Consider the following 13,561-nt stretch of genomic DNA (forward strand, 5'->3'; position numbering starts at 1 on the left):
ATGGCAGTAATAACATGAAACATCCTATTTTATTTTCATCAAGAAGACCAAACCCATCAGATACAAGGATTATGGGTAATTCTGGGTATTGCTGGCAGTCTCTGAAGATGACAATTCTGTCTGGGTTTAATTTCTCTCTTGATTACCAAGAACATTTTGATACTTAAGAATAGATGTGCTTGTTGCTGACGGGGAGGGGAGGGCTCATTACAAAGTGCTGGGGCAGACCTGCACCCTCTTTTCTTCCAGTGGAACATCAGACTTTGCTACATGACTCCCACACAGGTGTCTATCACAGCTGAGCAACTCTGGCTTCCCTAAAATGAGAGTGCTAACAATAAAGGGTGACAATACAGAACATAAAGAAGCACAAAGGAAGTCTTCATCCTCACGTTGAACTTGCCCAGGATATATGCTGATGAAATCAGATCTGATCACATCCTGAGCTCCATCTGTTAAAGGTGCTCACAGCCACTTAGGAGAATGCCAGGGAAGAAAGACCTGACAATACATTTTCTGCCTGCTAAAGTAACTCCTTCTTTTCTCTCTGGCTAAAAATACAACCAAAGTGTCACTAAAACACACACACACACACACACACACACACACCACACACACAAACCCAAAATACAAGAAAGCCTAACATTTGTTGAACAGATTGTGTTAGAATATCAATTAGCTAAGTGTTTGGTATGCAAACATCCCCGATGCGAACTCACCCAGAGGAGGACTTGCAGGGAGGGGGAACGGAGAGTGTCAGAGAATTAGGGAGCAAGGCAGGCTGCCTCCAAGGGAAAGTGCTTGGAACCAAAGCTCAAGACCTAGTTGACAGGTGAGAATGGTGCAATTGCCTTTTACGTCCACCTAGTGGCAGAGTTCTAGCCAGAGTCATCTCTACTTCAACTGGTTCAGGTGACGACCATTTACTTGGACGTATAATATAACATTCAGCACTGGCGCTGAACCATTTGGAAGGCTGCAATTCTTCAGCAGTGTTCACTTTTGGGCAGGGACTCATCTAGGTTATGCTAACTCTAAACTTCAAGCCCAGGGGATAGAATCTGCTGGAAGCAGGGAGTTGAAGTTTCCAAATTAATAAGACTAAAGCATCATGTTAGGTTCTAGTACATATTCTATGCCCGAGTAGCTAAAACTCCAAGGAGTGAATAAAGAGCAAAAATAGGAGAGGCTAACGTTCGAATAGAGACCCCTTGGAGAGTAGCTGATATGAATAACAGTGGGTCAGTGGCAGGCCAGGGAATGAATGGAGTCTTTTGCTCTGTCCCTTTTGAATTATAAAACAGTTCCTGCAAAGGGCAGTTTGGTTTTAGGATAATTTGGACATGATCTAGAAATTCTGTGAAATGAAAAGAATTCACTGATTAATTACATAGGCCAGCATTTTCCAAGAGGTGATATGCATTCATTCCACTTGGGGCAGTGCAGATAATTTCAGATGAAACATCTTTTACTTTAATAGTTCAGTATTTATTTTAATGTACCTTAGAAGAATTATAATTTGTTATACCACAAACCTGTGATTTCACAGGTGATATTGTTGGTTTTCCATTTACATTGGTGATATAAAATTTCCATTTTAAATACTTTTAGGAAAAATGTTTATTTGAAGGAAAACATTAAGTAAATAATAATACAGAAGATGTTATTACAAGAATATGGCAAAAATCATGAAGAGAGAATGTAACAATTGGAAAGTTTGGGAAATACTTCATCAAACCAGGGGATAAGGTAGATTGACTTGTAGACAGAAGGGTTCGGAATAGCAGGCAGGTAAAGGGAAAATGATAAAACTCTCAGAGGATCTGGATTCCGGTTCCAGCTGCCACTAGGCCTGTGTGACATTGGCCCCCTCTGGATCTCCTCATCTATAAAATAACTCTCATGCCTTGCTTAGCTTTATTATTTGGCAGTTCTATTTCACTTACTGTTATTGAGATTATGAACAATCATAATGACAGCCAGAGCAGTAAGGTCTGCTATGTGCCAGATTCTTTCCAATAGTCATCATTCTTAATCCTCATAATAGTCATGAAAGGTAGGTGTTATAATACCCATTCCATATATGAGGGAATTGAGGGTGGAAGATCCTGGCCACACAGAACCTGATTTGAATGAACTTAGGTCTGACTCTGGAGCCTGTGTTTGTTCCTCTGAGCCTGGTTGCATCATAGTAGTTAATTCCTATTCACTCTCAAAACTAAGCTCGAGATCACCTATTCCAGTAAGACTGCTTTGGCCTTATCTCTTCATCTGGGTTAGATGTCCCTCCTCTGTGTTCCCTTAATTTTCTATGTATGCAGTTTTTCCTATTTGCCTTTATATTCCCAGCACCCTACACACTTTTGGGACACAGATTATATAGTCAACAAATTGCAGAAAGAGGGAGAAGATGAGGGAGAGGGAAATGGGAAAGAAAGGAGGGAGAGAGGATCAAAAAAGAATATATATTGCTGCCTTATTTTATTAAATATGAAAGAAGTAGAATTGAGAGGCAGGAGAGCAAAGTGGTTAAGCATATGGCCTCCTAGATCCAAACCACCCAGCTTTGCCACTTACTAGGTGTTTGACTTAGGGCGCAGGTTCAATACCTGTGCTTCAGTTTCTTCATCTACAAAATAGGGATATTAGTAATACCTACCTTAAAAGCTGTTGTAAAGACTAAATGAACTATCATATATAAAGTACTTAGAAGACCGCCTGGAATATGATAAGCAGGTGCTCAATAAATATTGGCTATCATTATTATTTCTGTGAAATTAATAAAAGGGGAAAAGCTTAACACTAGTGTAAAGTGAAAAAACCACATAATACTATTACACACATAGAGCCTTATCATTTTTCCAATTCTACGTGTTGACCAATGCGGAGTGATTTCAAGGCAGTTATGAATAAAGAGGATTATAGCTAGAGGATACACAATATAATATCTTTATCTTTCTGCTTCTGTGAAAGCAGAATTAAGCACTCCACCTCTACTCTTAGAACATTTGGAAATATTGATGTTAAAATTATCATACTGTATTCTAAATTCAGATTTACTTATTGTCTATCACCCTCAATTAGCCTGAGTTCCTTGGAGGAAAGGACTCCTGTTTGATTCTTCTCTATGTCTCCAATTCTTAGTAAAGGGGCTGGCAAGAAATAAATGTTCAATAATGTTTGCTGAATGAACATTATAGAAAAGAAGTGTACATGTGAACAATAAAATAAATATTATGTGATATTTATCATACAAGAGGCTCAGGTCAAGTGACACTATAGCTCAAAAAGGAGAGATCACCTCTAGGTAGGAAAAGGTAGTAAAAAGAATGGTTAAATCTGTGAACTTTAGAGTCAGACTGCTTTGGTTTTGAGCTCTAACTACGGCACCTGTGAGCTTATGTGACCTTGGGATGTAACCTAACTTCTTTAAACCTTAATTTCCTTATCAGTGAAATGGGGATAATATTAGTTAGAAGAACTCAATGAGATAATGTTTGTAACATGTCAGGTACCTATTATGTGTTAGTAGAGTAGCTAATATATCATCATCATTATCACCAAAGGCTTTGTGATGGGGGCACTCACCGTCTGGATGGGCAGACACAAGTGAAGAGCACTGAAGAGCAAGAAGGTGTGAATAAAGGTACTGTGGGTGTTAGAAAGAATCAAAGCCAAACAGGGAGGGCAAGTGGCACTATTTAATTGGAATATTGGGTATTTTCAGGAAAGTAATGGGAGACAAGATTGGGAAGTTGGCTTTAAATGCCAGACTGACAAGTTTAGTCTTCATTCTACACATAATACTGAGACTTTATGGGATTCTAAGTGGGGTAGAGACCAGTTCTGAGCCAGTTTTATGGGGAATGTTCTGGCTGTTTGTGCAGGACAATCTGGGGAAGGTGAGGGGAGATAGAAGAAAATAAACCTCTTAGGAAGCTTCTCCAATACTTCCAATGAGAAGTTGAGGTCCCCCTCTGGGATGGTGGTATGGGAAAGGAAAAGAGGGAATAAGCATGTGGGACATTGGGAAGAATAAACTCAGAACTGTGTCCAACTGGATGTGAGAAGCAAAGTGAGGAGGCAGAGGCAAAGACAATTCTGAACTGGATTGCCAATTAGAACTGGATGTCCAGGAACAAGGTGCCACTCTTCTATAGTAGAATAGTTAAGAGTGGCAGAAATAAAGCGTAGGAGAGACTGGTTTTAGGGGGAAGATATATTTGCTTTTTTTTTTTTTTTTTTTTTTCCCGCTCTGCGGCATGTGGGATCCTCCCGGACTGGGGCACGAACCCGTGTCCCCTGCATTGCCAGGCGGACTCTCAACCACTGTGCCACCAGGGAAACCCTATATTTGATTTTTGCTATGCTAAATTTAAGGTGCAGTGGGATATTCAGGTAAAGAATGATATTCAAGAGACACTTGAAAATGTGATTTTTCAACTCAGACTGGTAATTATTTAGAAGATATCTGCATAAAGGTAATAGCTAAAGGTATACAGTTGAATTGACTGTCTAAGAGTGAGAGAGAAAAGACTCAGAGGAGTCATCCTTGGGAAGTACTTCTCATAGCTAGAGGAGTAAAAGAGAAGTGTGTGGAGGAGCGGGGGGGAGAGGAAGGAGGGATGGAGAACACATTACTAGAGAAGCCAAGAACAGAGGGACAGAAGTGCTCAGAGGAGCCGTGAGCTACAGTGAAGTCACAGAGAGAGAGAAGTGAGAAGGGACCACTGGACTTGGCCATTAGGAATCATTGCTGACTTATGAGAGAACAATATGTGGAAGAGAAAACTAGATTGTGGATGCAAAGGAAAGAAAAAGTTATGTGGGGAAAGGAAGCAGTCGACTTGAGAGTACACTGTTAGTTCCGGAAGTTCAGGAAAGTGAGGACAGAGATGTGATGGGGGCTCAAGGTGGGAGCAGACTTGTTCTTCCCCAGCTAAATGACCACATATCAATGTTTATTCAGAGATGCTTATTGTCTATTCATTAAGAAATAGAAAGCAATATTGGTGGAGGAGGCCGGAGGAGGGACTTTGGAACAAACTAAATTGAAAGTCAGGTTACAGCCATTCTAAAGTCATAGACCGTGTTATCTGTATGTGTACAGTAGCATCTGTTTCAGCAGAGACAGAACTTATTTATCATGCATCAACAGGCTGTGAGAGAGAGGGAAACCAGAAACTCTCCTTCTCCACTAAGGAAAACAAAGCATGATCAACTCTTTGAAAATAATTTAAAAGGTTTGAAAAAGTATTTTAGCAAGGAAAGAACACTAAGAAAAAAAAGTGTATGATAGCTTCCCTTTCTTGACTTTTCCACCCAAATGCACTCCAGGACAATGCCCAGGTGCATAATTAGAACACTTCGAATAATACTATTAACACTGCCCGAGTTTATGGCATGTCTATCTGCACAGTGCTTTTTATTTTATAGAAAGCTCTCATGATCTCTTTTATCCTCCCAGAATCCCTGAGAGGTATTACTTTTTCTCTGTTTTATAAGGGAAGAAACTGAGAATCAGAAAGAATTGAGAGAGTTTCCCCCAAATTACACAGCCAGGAAATGGTAGAGTCCCAAATCCCTTGCTCTTTTTTTCTACACGTTTTCAAATTCCATTCACAGGGTCTTCACAGCATAACACTCCATGTATGGGATGACAAACCAAAGTGTAGCAAAGTGAGCGCTCTCTTTTCTATAATTCTATCAATATGGCCTAAAACTACGTCAGTTTGGGGGCACTTTTATTAGGTCAAGTTTCTCACTGAATAGTATCCAGTGCTCCCTTTTCACCCCCATCATAAAGAGCCCCAGGGCAGAAGTTCTTAGGAATGTTTTTCCCTCCCTCCCACATCTGCCCAGTTCAACCAGGCCTCTGAAATGCATGAACAAGGCCTCAATACTAACTTAAACGTGCTCCAGATGGGTCAGGAGGCAGGAAAGCAATTCTCTCCCTCAATATCTAGTTTGGTCTAGTAGGAAGAAGGCCAGACTTGGAGGCTGCAGGCTCAGGTTTCATGCTCAAACTACCAGTCTAGCTCTGTGACCCTAGTAAAATCACTTTACACCCTGAGCACCAGTGCCTTGATCTGAAAAGTGAGGACACTAATAGCTATTTTATAAGTTTGCCACAAAGATTCAGGGAAGCACTTGTGAAAGTGGCCCTGTGATGGGTTTGACATTCTGATATTCTGCTGTAGCTGTCTTGAAATTCTTAATAGTTTTTGAAGGAGGAGCTCTGTATTTTCATTTTGGACTGGGCCCTGCAAATTATATTGCTGGTCCTGCCTGTATGTCCTTGGCCAAGTCACTTAACCTTTCTGGGCTCCAGTCCATAATTAATTAAATTCTTAGGAAAGAAATGGTTAGGAAAATTCTCAATCCTCCTTCTATCTACCTATTAGCAAAATTTGACAGGTTGATCACTCCCTCCTCCTTGAAACATTTTTTCCACTTGACGTCCAAAACACTACACTTTCCTGGTTATTCTCTGCCTCACTGGCTGCTCCTTTGCTGTTTTATTCCTAATCTATTAGCATGTCCAAAACTAAACTCCTGATCATCTCCTGCAAGCCTGCTCCCCCCAGTCTTCTTTGTCTATTAATGGTATCTCCATCTTTCCAGTTGCTCAGACCAGAACTCTTGTCATACTCTTTGATTCTTTATCACTCACTGCATATCCAGTTTGTAAGCTACTCCAGAGTCTGACCACTTCTTCATCACTCCCATCACAGTCCAAGCCTTAATCATCTGTATTCTGCAGGATCCTTCTAACTGGTCTCCCTGCTTCCACCTCCTCCCGTGTCCCCATGGTCTGTTCTTTATATAGAATAATCCTTGAAAAATATGCCAGGGACTTCCTTGGAGGTCCAGCGGTTAAGACTTCATGCTTCCACTGCAGCGGGCACAGGTTTGATCCCTGCTTGGGGAACTAAGATCCCGCATGCCAAGCAGCGTTGCCAAAAATTAAAAAAAAAAAAAAGTCAGATGGCATCAATCCTCTGTTCAAAACCATCCCATGACTATCCATCTCAATCAGAGTAGACATGCCTACAAGGGGCAATAAGCTACCTCTCTGAACCCACCTCCTACCACTCTCTCACCTCAGGCCATTTGCCAGTGCCTCTCTGCCTACAGTGCCCTCCCAGATGGCAGCCTGGTTGGCTCCTCACCTCCTTCAGTCCCGAACAACTGTCACCCTGTTTAAAATAGCATCCACCATCAACTTTCCCCCCTTGTTCCTTATCCTATCATTCCATGCTCACTTTTCTTTCTTCTTTTCAAAAAATTAATTAATTAATTAATTTTTGGCTGCATTGGGTCTTCATTGCTGCGCAGTCTTTCTCTAGTTGCGGTGAGTGGGGGCTGCTCTTTGTTGTGGTGCGTGGGCTTCTCATTGCGGTGACTTCTCGTTGCGGAGCATGGGCTGTAGGCACGTGGGCTTCAGTAGTTGTGGCACGTGGGCTCAGTAGTTGTGGCTCACGGGCTCTAGAGCACAGGCTCAGTAGTTGTGGTGCATGGGCTTAGTTGCTCCTCAGCATGTGGGATCTTCCCGGACCAGGGCTCAAACCCGTGTTCCCTGCATTGGCAGGAGGATTCTTTTTTTTTTTTTTTTTTGCGGCATGCAGGCCTCTCACTGTTGCGGCCTCTCCCGTTGCAGAGCACAGGCTCCGGACGCGCAGGCTCAGCGGCCATGGCTCACGGGCTCAGCCGCTCTGCGGCATGTGGGATCTTCCCAGACCGGGGCACGAACCCGTGTCCCCTGCATCGGCAGGCGGACTCTCAACCACTGCGCCACCAGGGAAGCCCGGCAGGAGGATTATTAACTACTGTGCCACCAGGGAAATTCTAACTGCTATATCTTCAGCACAGAGGTCAGTGCCAGTGAATGACAGTAGAAAGAGCTCTGGAACAGATGATGGTATTACTAAGTGACAGCAGCATCAGCCCCTCTGAGTGTATAAAGTACTTTCACAGGCTGCACACCCATGAGGCTGGCCCTGCATACAAGAGTGAAGGCGTTTGTGGGGACTGCTCTGGGCTAAGCCTCCTACTAGATTATACTGTGGGGATAGAAAGGTGAATCAGGAGTGGTAACCACCCTCAAAGGGTTTGTGGCCTAGAGAGAGGTATTATGTATATATGCAAATAACTCTAGAACAAGGCAGCTTTTGTTAAAAATATCTGGCCTTTAATGCCTAGCATCTAACATACTGCTATGGACTCTAGACTTCACTACAGAGGGAAAGGACAATGAACTATGGCTTGTGAATTTACTGACTGGCTATTTTTGTCCCAGACAAGTTCCTGCTGTGGCCTGCTTATCACAACAGAGACACCTTGCCTGACTTCCAATCTAGTTTGCTCCAAACTCCCTCCACCTGCCCCCTCCACCCAATATTGCTCCCTAATTACTGTTAACTTGAGACCCCACCCTCATATAGTCCCTCCACATTCTGCTCCTAGATATCAGAACATGGGGTGGAATCAACTTAGGCAGGCTGCAGCAGGGTGTAAAGGGTCTAAATATTATTTCCCTCCAATAAAGATGTGCATATCTCAATGGGCCTACAGTACACAGAACTCAGGGACTAACATCTGTCCACCTTCGTCCACCTTTGTAGTCTGACAGCCTTGCTCAGTACATGGCACAGAGGAGGCATTCAGTAAGGTTTGCTGAATCGTTGAACTGGGTCTTATAAGCTTGAAGGATAATTGTATTTAAGAAGTAATTCTGCATCTTCTGTAAGGCATCCTAGAAGTATTCTAAAAGGTTATCTTATTTCATTATCATAAGAAATAACCTAATCAGTAAGAATTAAAACATATCAAATAAAGCAACTAATTTAAAATGCCAGTTTAAATTATAAAACACTCCTGTTTTATAATTTTCAAAGCTACTTTAGTTTGTATTGGAGTTTTTAAAACCCTGTATCTGTATCTGAAAATCCAAAAATTATCATGAGATAAATTGCAAGTTACACTTTCCATTCCCTATAGGACTTCTTGGAATAGGGACTCCCTGGAGTTATCTGAATTTTTAGGTAGAGATTAACTTACAAGAAAGACTGGGGAACTGAGAAACTTAAAGCTAGAGCTTAGGATCTAGTAATTAAATACCACATTAAGTTTTGGTGGTAAGCGCTTGAGTGCTTGTTATATAATTCTCAATATTTTTCAGTGTGTTTGAAAAAGCTGCTTCTCTCATATGTTCACATCACACATACATCTTCATACCCAGGTAAGATCAAGCATAACAAGATGACCCATCTTATCATCAGTAAGATGTGGTGCCACCAGTAAGTAAGAAAATTTGGGGCAGGTAAATCTTTCCCCTCCTTGGTTCTCAATTTCTCTGTGTATAAAATAGGGGGAGGGACTAGATGGTTTAGGAGGAGATGCTAATGCCTTAAGAGTCTATGGAAGTAGAGGGCATCTATTGACATTATAAAGGTTTTCTCTTTATAAAGGATTCCCTTCAGGTTTTCTCTGAGTTCCTTAGTGCATTTAAACTGTGACTTGACTTACCAAAATCTTGTCACTATATTTTTATTACTAATAAAGCAACTAACACTTACTAAGCATGTTGAATATGCTAGGCACCATGTATTCAATATGACAGGCACATATGAAATGCATTATTTGATTCAGTCATCCCAATAACCTCATGAGGTACATACCAATATTGTCCCATATTGTAGGTAGGTAAACTGGCTCCAAGACTAAGTGGCCTAAGGTGACTGAATTAGGGAATGTGGCAACTCTGGAATTCAAACTCTCTTCACCTCAGTATCTGACTCCAGATACAGTGTTAACCCTGCATCTCACAGACTGTTTGCCTGTAATAGGAGGTGGTCAGTGTTCCTTTCCTTGGTGAACAATCCTCATTCTCTGTACCTCTTTGCCTTCACAAATTGGGTGACCGATTGAAGATGGGTGATTCCTTTGGTTTCAACTTAATTTCTGTGACATAATGTGCTGATATTTTCATTGAGAAATGATTTTGGGGGCTTCCCTGGTGGTGCAGTGGTTGAGAGTCCGCCTGCTGATGCAGGGGACACGGGTTTGTGCCCCGGTCCGGGAAGATCCCACATGCCGCGGGGCGGCTGGGCCCGTGAGCCATGGCCGCTGGGCCTGCGCGTCTGGAGCCTGTGCTCTGTGGCGGGAGAGGCCGCAGCGGTGAGGGGCCCGCATACCACAAAAAAAAAAAAAAAAAAAAAAGAAAAAAAAGAAATGCTTTTTGACCTTCCCTGGATGAGTCACAGTGGATTTCACTAGCTATCTTGAGTCAATTGTGAATGATCAGGTGAGCAGAAGAGGGTTCAAATTTGCTTTGAATTCCTAATTTAGTTCTTTATGTCTATTATCTAACAGCAAGACTTTCCATTACTTTGCATCAGGTTAAGATGAAAAAATGCCACATGCAGGAAAACAATATAAGATTAATTTCATATCTTCCTAATTTTCACATTCATAATATTCACTTTCACAAGAACTGTGTGAGGTGGGCAAGTCAGGAATTATTCACCCACTTTGCAAATGAGGAAGGATAGTCACGAAAAGGGGAAGTGATTTGTTCAAGGACATCGAGCTGGTTAGGTGCTAGACTTGGTGTTCTTCCTATACTATGCCACCTCTGTATGTAAAAAGTAACATCGGACTCAGGTACTTCTTAGCAGACCCAAATGACTGCCATACTGGAGGCTGTGACATACCAGCCTGTGGCTGCAGGGCTGTCTGTATAACTAGCCACTATGGTGGCGGAGGACATAGCACCAGCTGTGCCCCCTGCTCACACCTGTGCAGTATGATAAAGAAAGTAGAAGTAGCCAGCAGCTGTGGTCCAACTAGATAAAACTTTTAGGCAGGAAGTCAAGTGACAAGTGAACTCGGGTATGTGTGTGTTTTTAACTGTTAGTTACTTTTGACATTTTAAAAAAGGGTTCTTGTGGAAGTCAGACCAAACAGCAGGAAGGTATTGCAGCAAGATGGATTTGGGAAAGGACCAGTCTCACTTGATGCTCCATCAGATACCTGATCCTCATCAAGAAGAGAACCATGTTCCAGGTAATGAAAGAGTCCTTAAGAGGTAGTGACTGTTGGGAAGGATTGGACTATGATTATTTTCCTCTTTTTATGGCTCTGGCAAAAAAGGGGCATAATTGGATACGTTCATATATTAGAATGGAAGAATTGGGGCTATATAACTTTTTGAGGTGCCTTCTAGCACTAAGATTCTAATAAGCCAGAGAAACACAAGGAAATAATAAATAAATTATTAATAATATATATAAATGAAAGATAATGAAAATACCCAATACCAGATAGTTGTGGTAAAACAAATACAACCATATACTTCTTTGGTAACGTAAATATACTGAAACTTTTGGAAAGGGATCTGGCAATAAGTAGCCAGATAATAAGAACTATAATAAGAACTATAATAGTGTTTATTCTTTTGACTCACTAATCTTAGTCTTTGGATCTATCCTAAAGCAGCATTTCTGCTGCTTTTGCAGAACCCTATGCCTTGAGGCAGTGATTTAAAACTTTTTAATGCCATGGATCCCTTTGGCATTCTGATGAACCTCTAGACCCCTTCTTAGACTAAGAAGTCTGAATACATAAAATTAAATACATAGGATTATAAGGGAATCAATTATATTAAGATAAGTTATCAAAATAAAAAACTATGATATAATAATATATGTGCTTATTTACAGATGCATTAAATAACAAGGTCCAGTGGTGGATCTAATTACCACTGTATCAAATCAAATATATCATCTCAAATAAATGATATTTTAAGGTATCTGCAATAACTGTCATGTTATATGAAGAAAATCTGTAATTTCTTTTTGTGACAAAATCACACACTGCTAAAACTACTGTGGTTTGCTACCTACATTCATAATTGAAGGAAATGGTCATTTAAATTAAAGATTGGTAAAAATAAAAGTATAATTTTCCTCCATCCATGTTCACCATTAAGGACTTCTGTCCTAAAAACAAAAGGTGCCATGGTCCAAGGGACATTTTCTCTTTTGGGGGTCCCCGTGCAAATTTGAAATCATTCTATAGTCTCTAAGAAGTTCTACATCAAAGACCCAACGTTAACTTTTCACAAACTTGGATGGCAATAGAACCTTTCTTGATAATAACTTTAATATTCCAAAGAACTTGGAGAAACGTCATCCAAAGGAAAAATGTACAAAAGAAAAAAAGCTGTTGTGTACATGAAATATTTATTATAATTTGATCTACAATGGCAAGAAAAAATAACTGGCAACAACCTAAATGTTCAATACGAGTGGAATGAGTGGATAAATGAGAATACATCAACTCGATTAAGTATCATGTAGCTGCTAAAGTTATAATTATGAGGACGAGATGATGGAATATATTTTTGATGTATCAGGTTAATAAATGATAAAACTGTGGTATGCCATCATTACAACTTTGTTTAATATAGGAACTAGATGAATACGAGGAATAAAATGAAAACAGGTTATAGGATGGCAGAACATGGCTGATTTTTTTCTTTTATGTTTGTACAATATGTACACTATTTTGAAAAAATTAATAGGTTGGTAGCACACTCATGTACAAATACTGACCTTTTCATTTAAAAAATGTCGACTGAATGTTTGCTCCCAGGCATTCTTCAGAGGTACAAGAATAAATAAGATATAGTTCTTGTCCTCAAAAGGCTAAGAGAAAAACTTACACACCCAGTAAAGGGATTCTACCATTTTTTCTATAGGACTCTTTTCCTGTTAATGCCACAACTCATCACTATCTCCCATAACTTTCATTTTGATCCTACAGAAGTCATTGGAACTTGGAGTTTAAGAAACAGAGAGCAACTCAGAAAAAGAAAAGCTGAAGCACAAGAAAAGCAAACTTCACAATGGCAATTTGGGTATGGTATTGCTGCAAGGGGAAAGGAACTGATGTTTATCTAGCGTATGCTACTTGTCAAGTGGTGCTGAGCACTTTTACGTACTATATTTCATCTTTCCAAAAATCCCATAAATTGGGAGCTGTTATCCTCATTTTACAAAAAAAGAAACCAAGTCTCTGAAGGTTAAATCTCTTGCCTAAAGTCACCCATCTAGTAAAGTGATGGGAACAGAATCTTATATATGGTCTCTTTTAATTACAGTACCAGGTGATCAAATTATGTATATTGTAGAGAGGACTGGTGTTCAACCACCCTAGTAATATAACCATAGAAGTATCTGTTGGGAGCGGGAGACACCATTGAGAAGACCCCCAAGCTTGTTCTCCAAGCTTTCTATTAGTGAAATTCTTCTTGAATGAGTGTAGTTAACTCTCCATGGAGTAAACCAAAGCACTGTCTGTAAATGAGTGATGGCAGAGTTTGAGAGTTCCTAAATGTCCAAAGTCAGCTGTATGTAATCTCAGGAAGGGAGTACATGAACATGACTATAAATTAGGCAGCATCTAACTGCACCATTTAGAATATAACTGTGAAAACAGAGGTATTGCCTGCTTGGAAATAGAAAAGGGGAGCCCAAGGAGCCAAAGTACAGCATCC

At 40.5% G+C, this 13,561-nt stretch overlaps 1 protein-coding gene across 2 annotated transcripts in view; it reads left to right on the top strand.

Annotated features, from left to right (window-relative positions):
• The window catches only part of HEMGN (hemogen), a 33,722-nt gene that overhangs the window by 13,062 nt on the left and 7,099 nt on the right, over positions 1–13,561 (top strand). For both annotated transcript variants that reach the window (XM_027105404.1, XM_027105405.1), the window contains exons 2-3: positions 10,942–11,067; positions 12,829–12,922. In XM_027105404.1, coding sequence (XP_026961205.1) covers positions 10,942–11,067; positions 12,829–12,922 — 220 coding nt within the window. The remainder of the gene's footprint in view (positions 1–10,941; positions 11,068–12,828; positions 12,923–13,561) is intronic.

Source organism: Aethalodelphis obliquidens, unplaced genomic scaffold (assembly GCF_003676395.1).
Source record: "Aethalodelphis obliquidens isolate GAN/ISIS:26980383/991018 unplaced genomic scaffold, ASM367639v1 scaffold7, whole genome shotgun sequence".
NCBI lineage: Eukaryota > Metazoa > Chordata > Mammalia > Artiodactyla > Delphinidae > Aethalodelphis > Aethalodelphis obliquidens.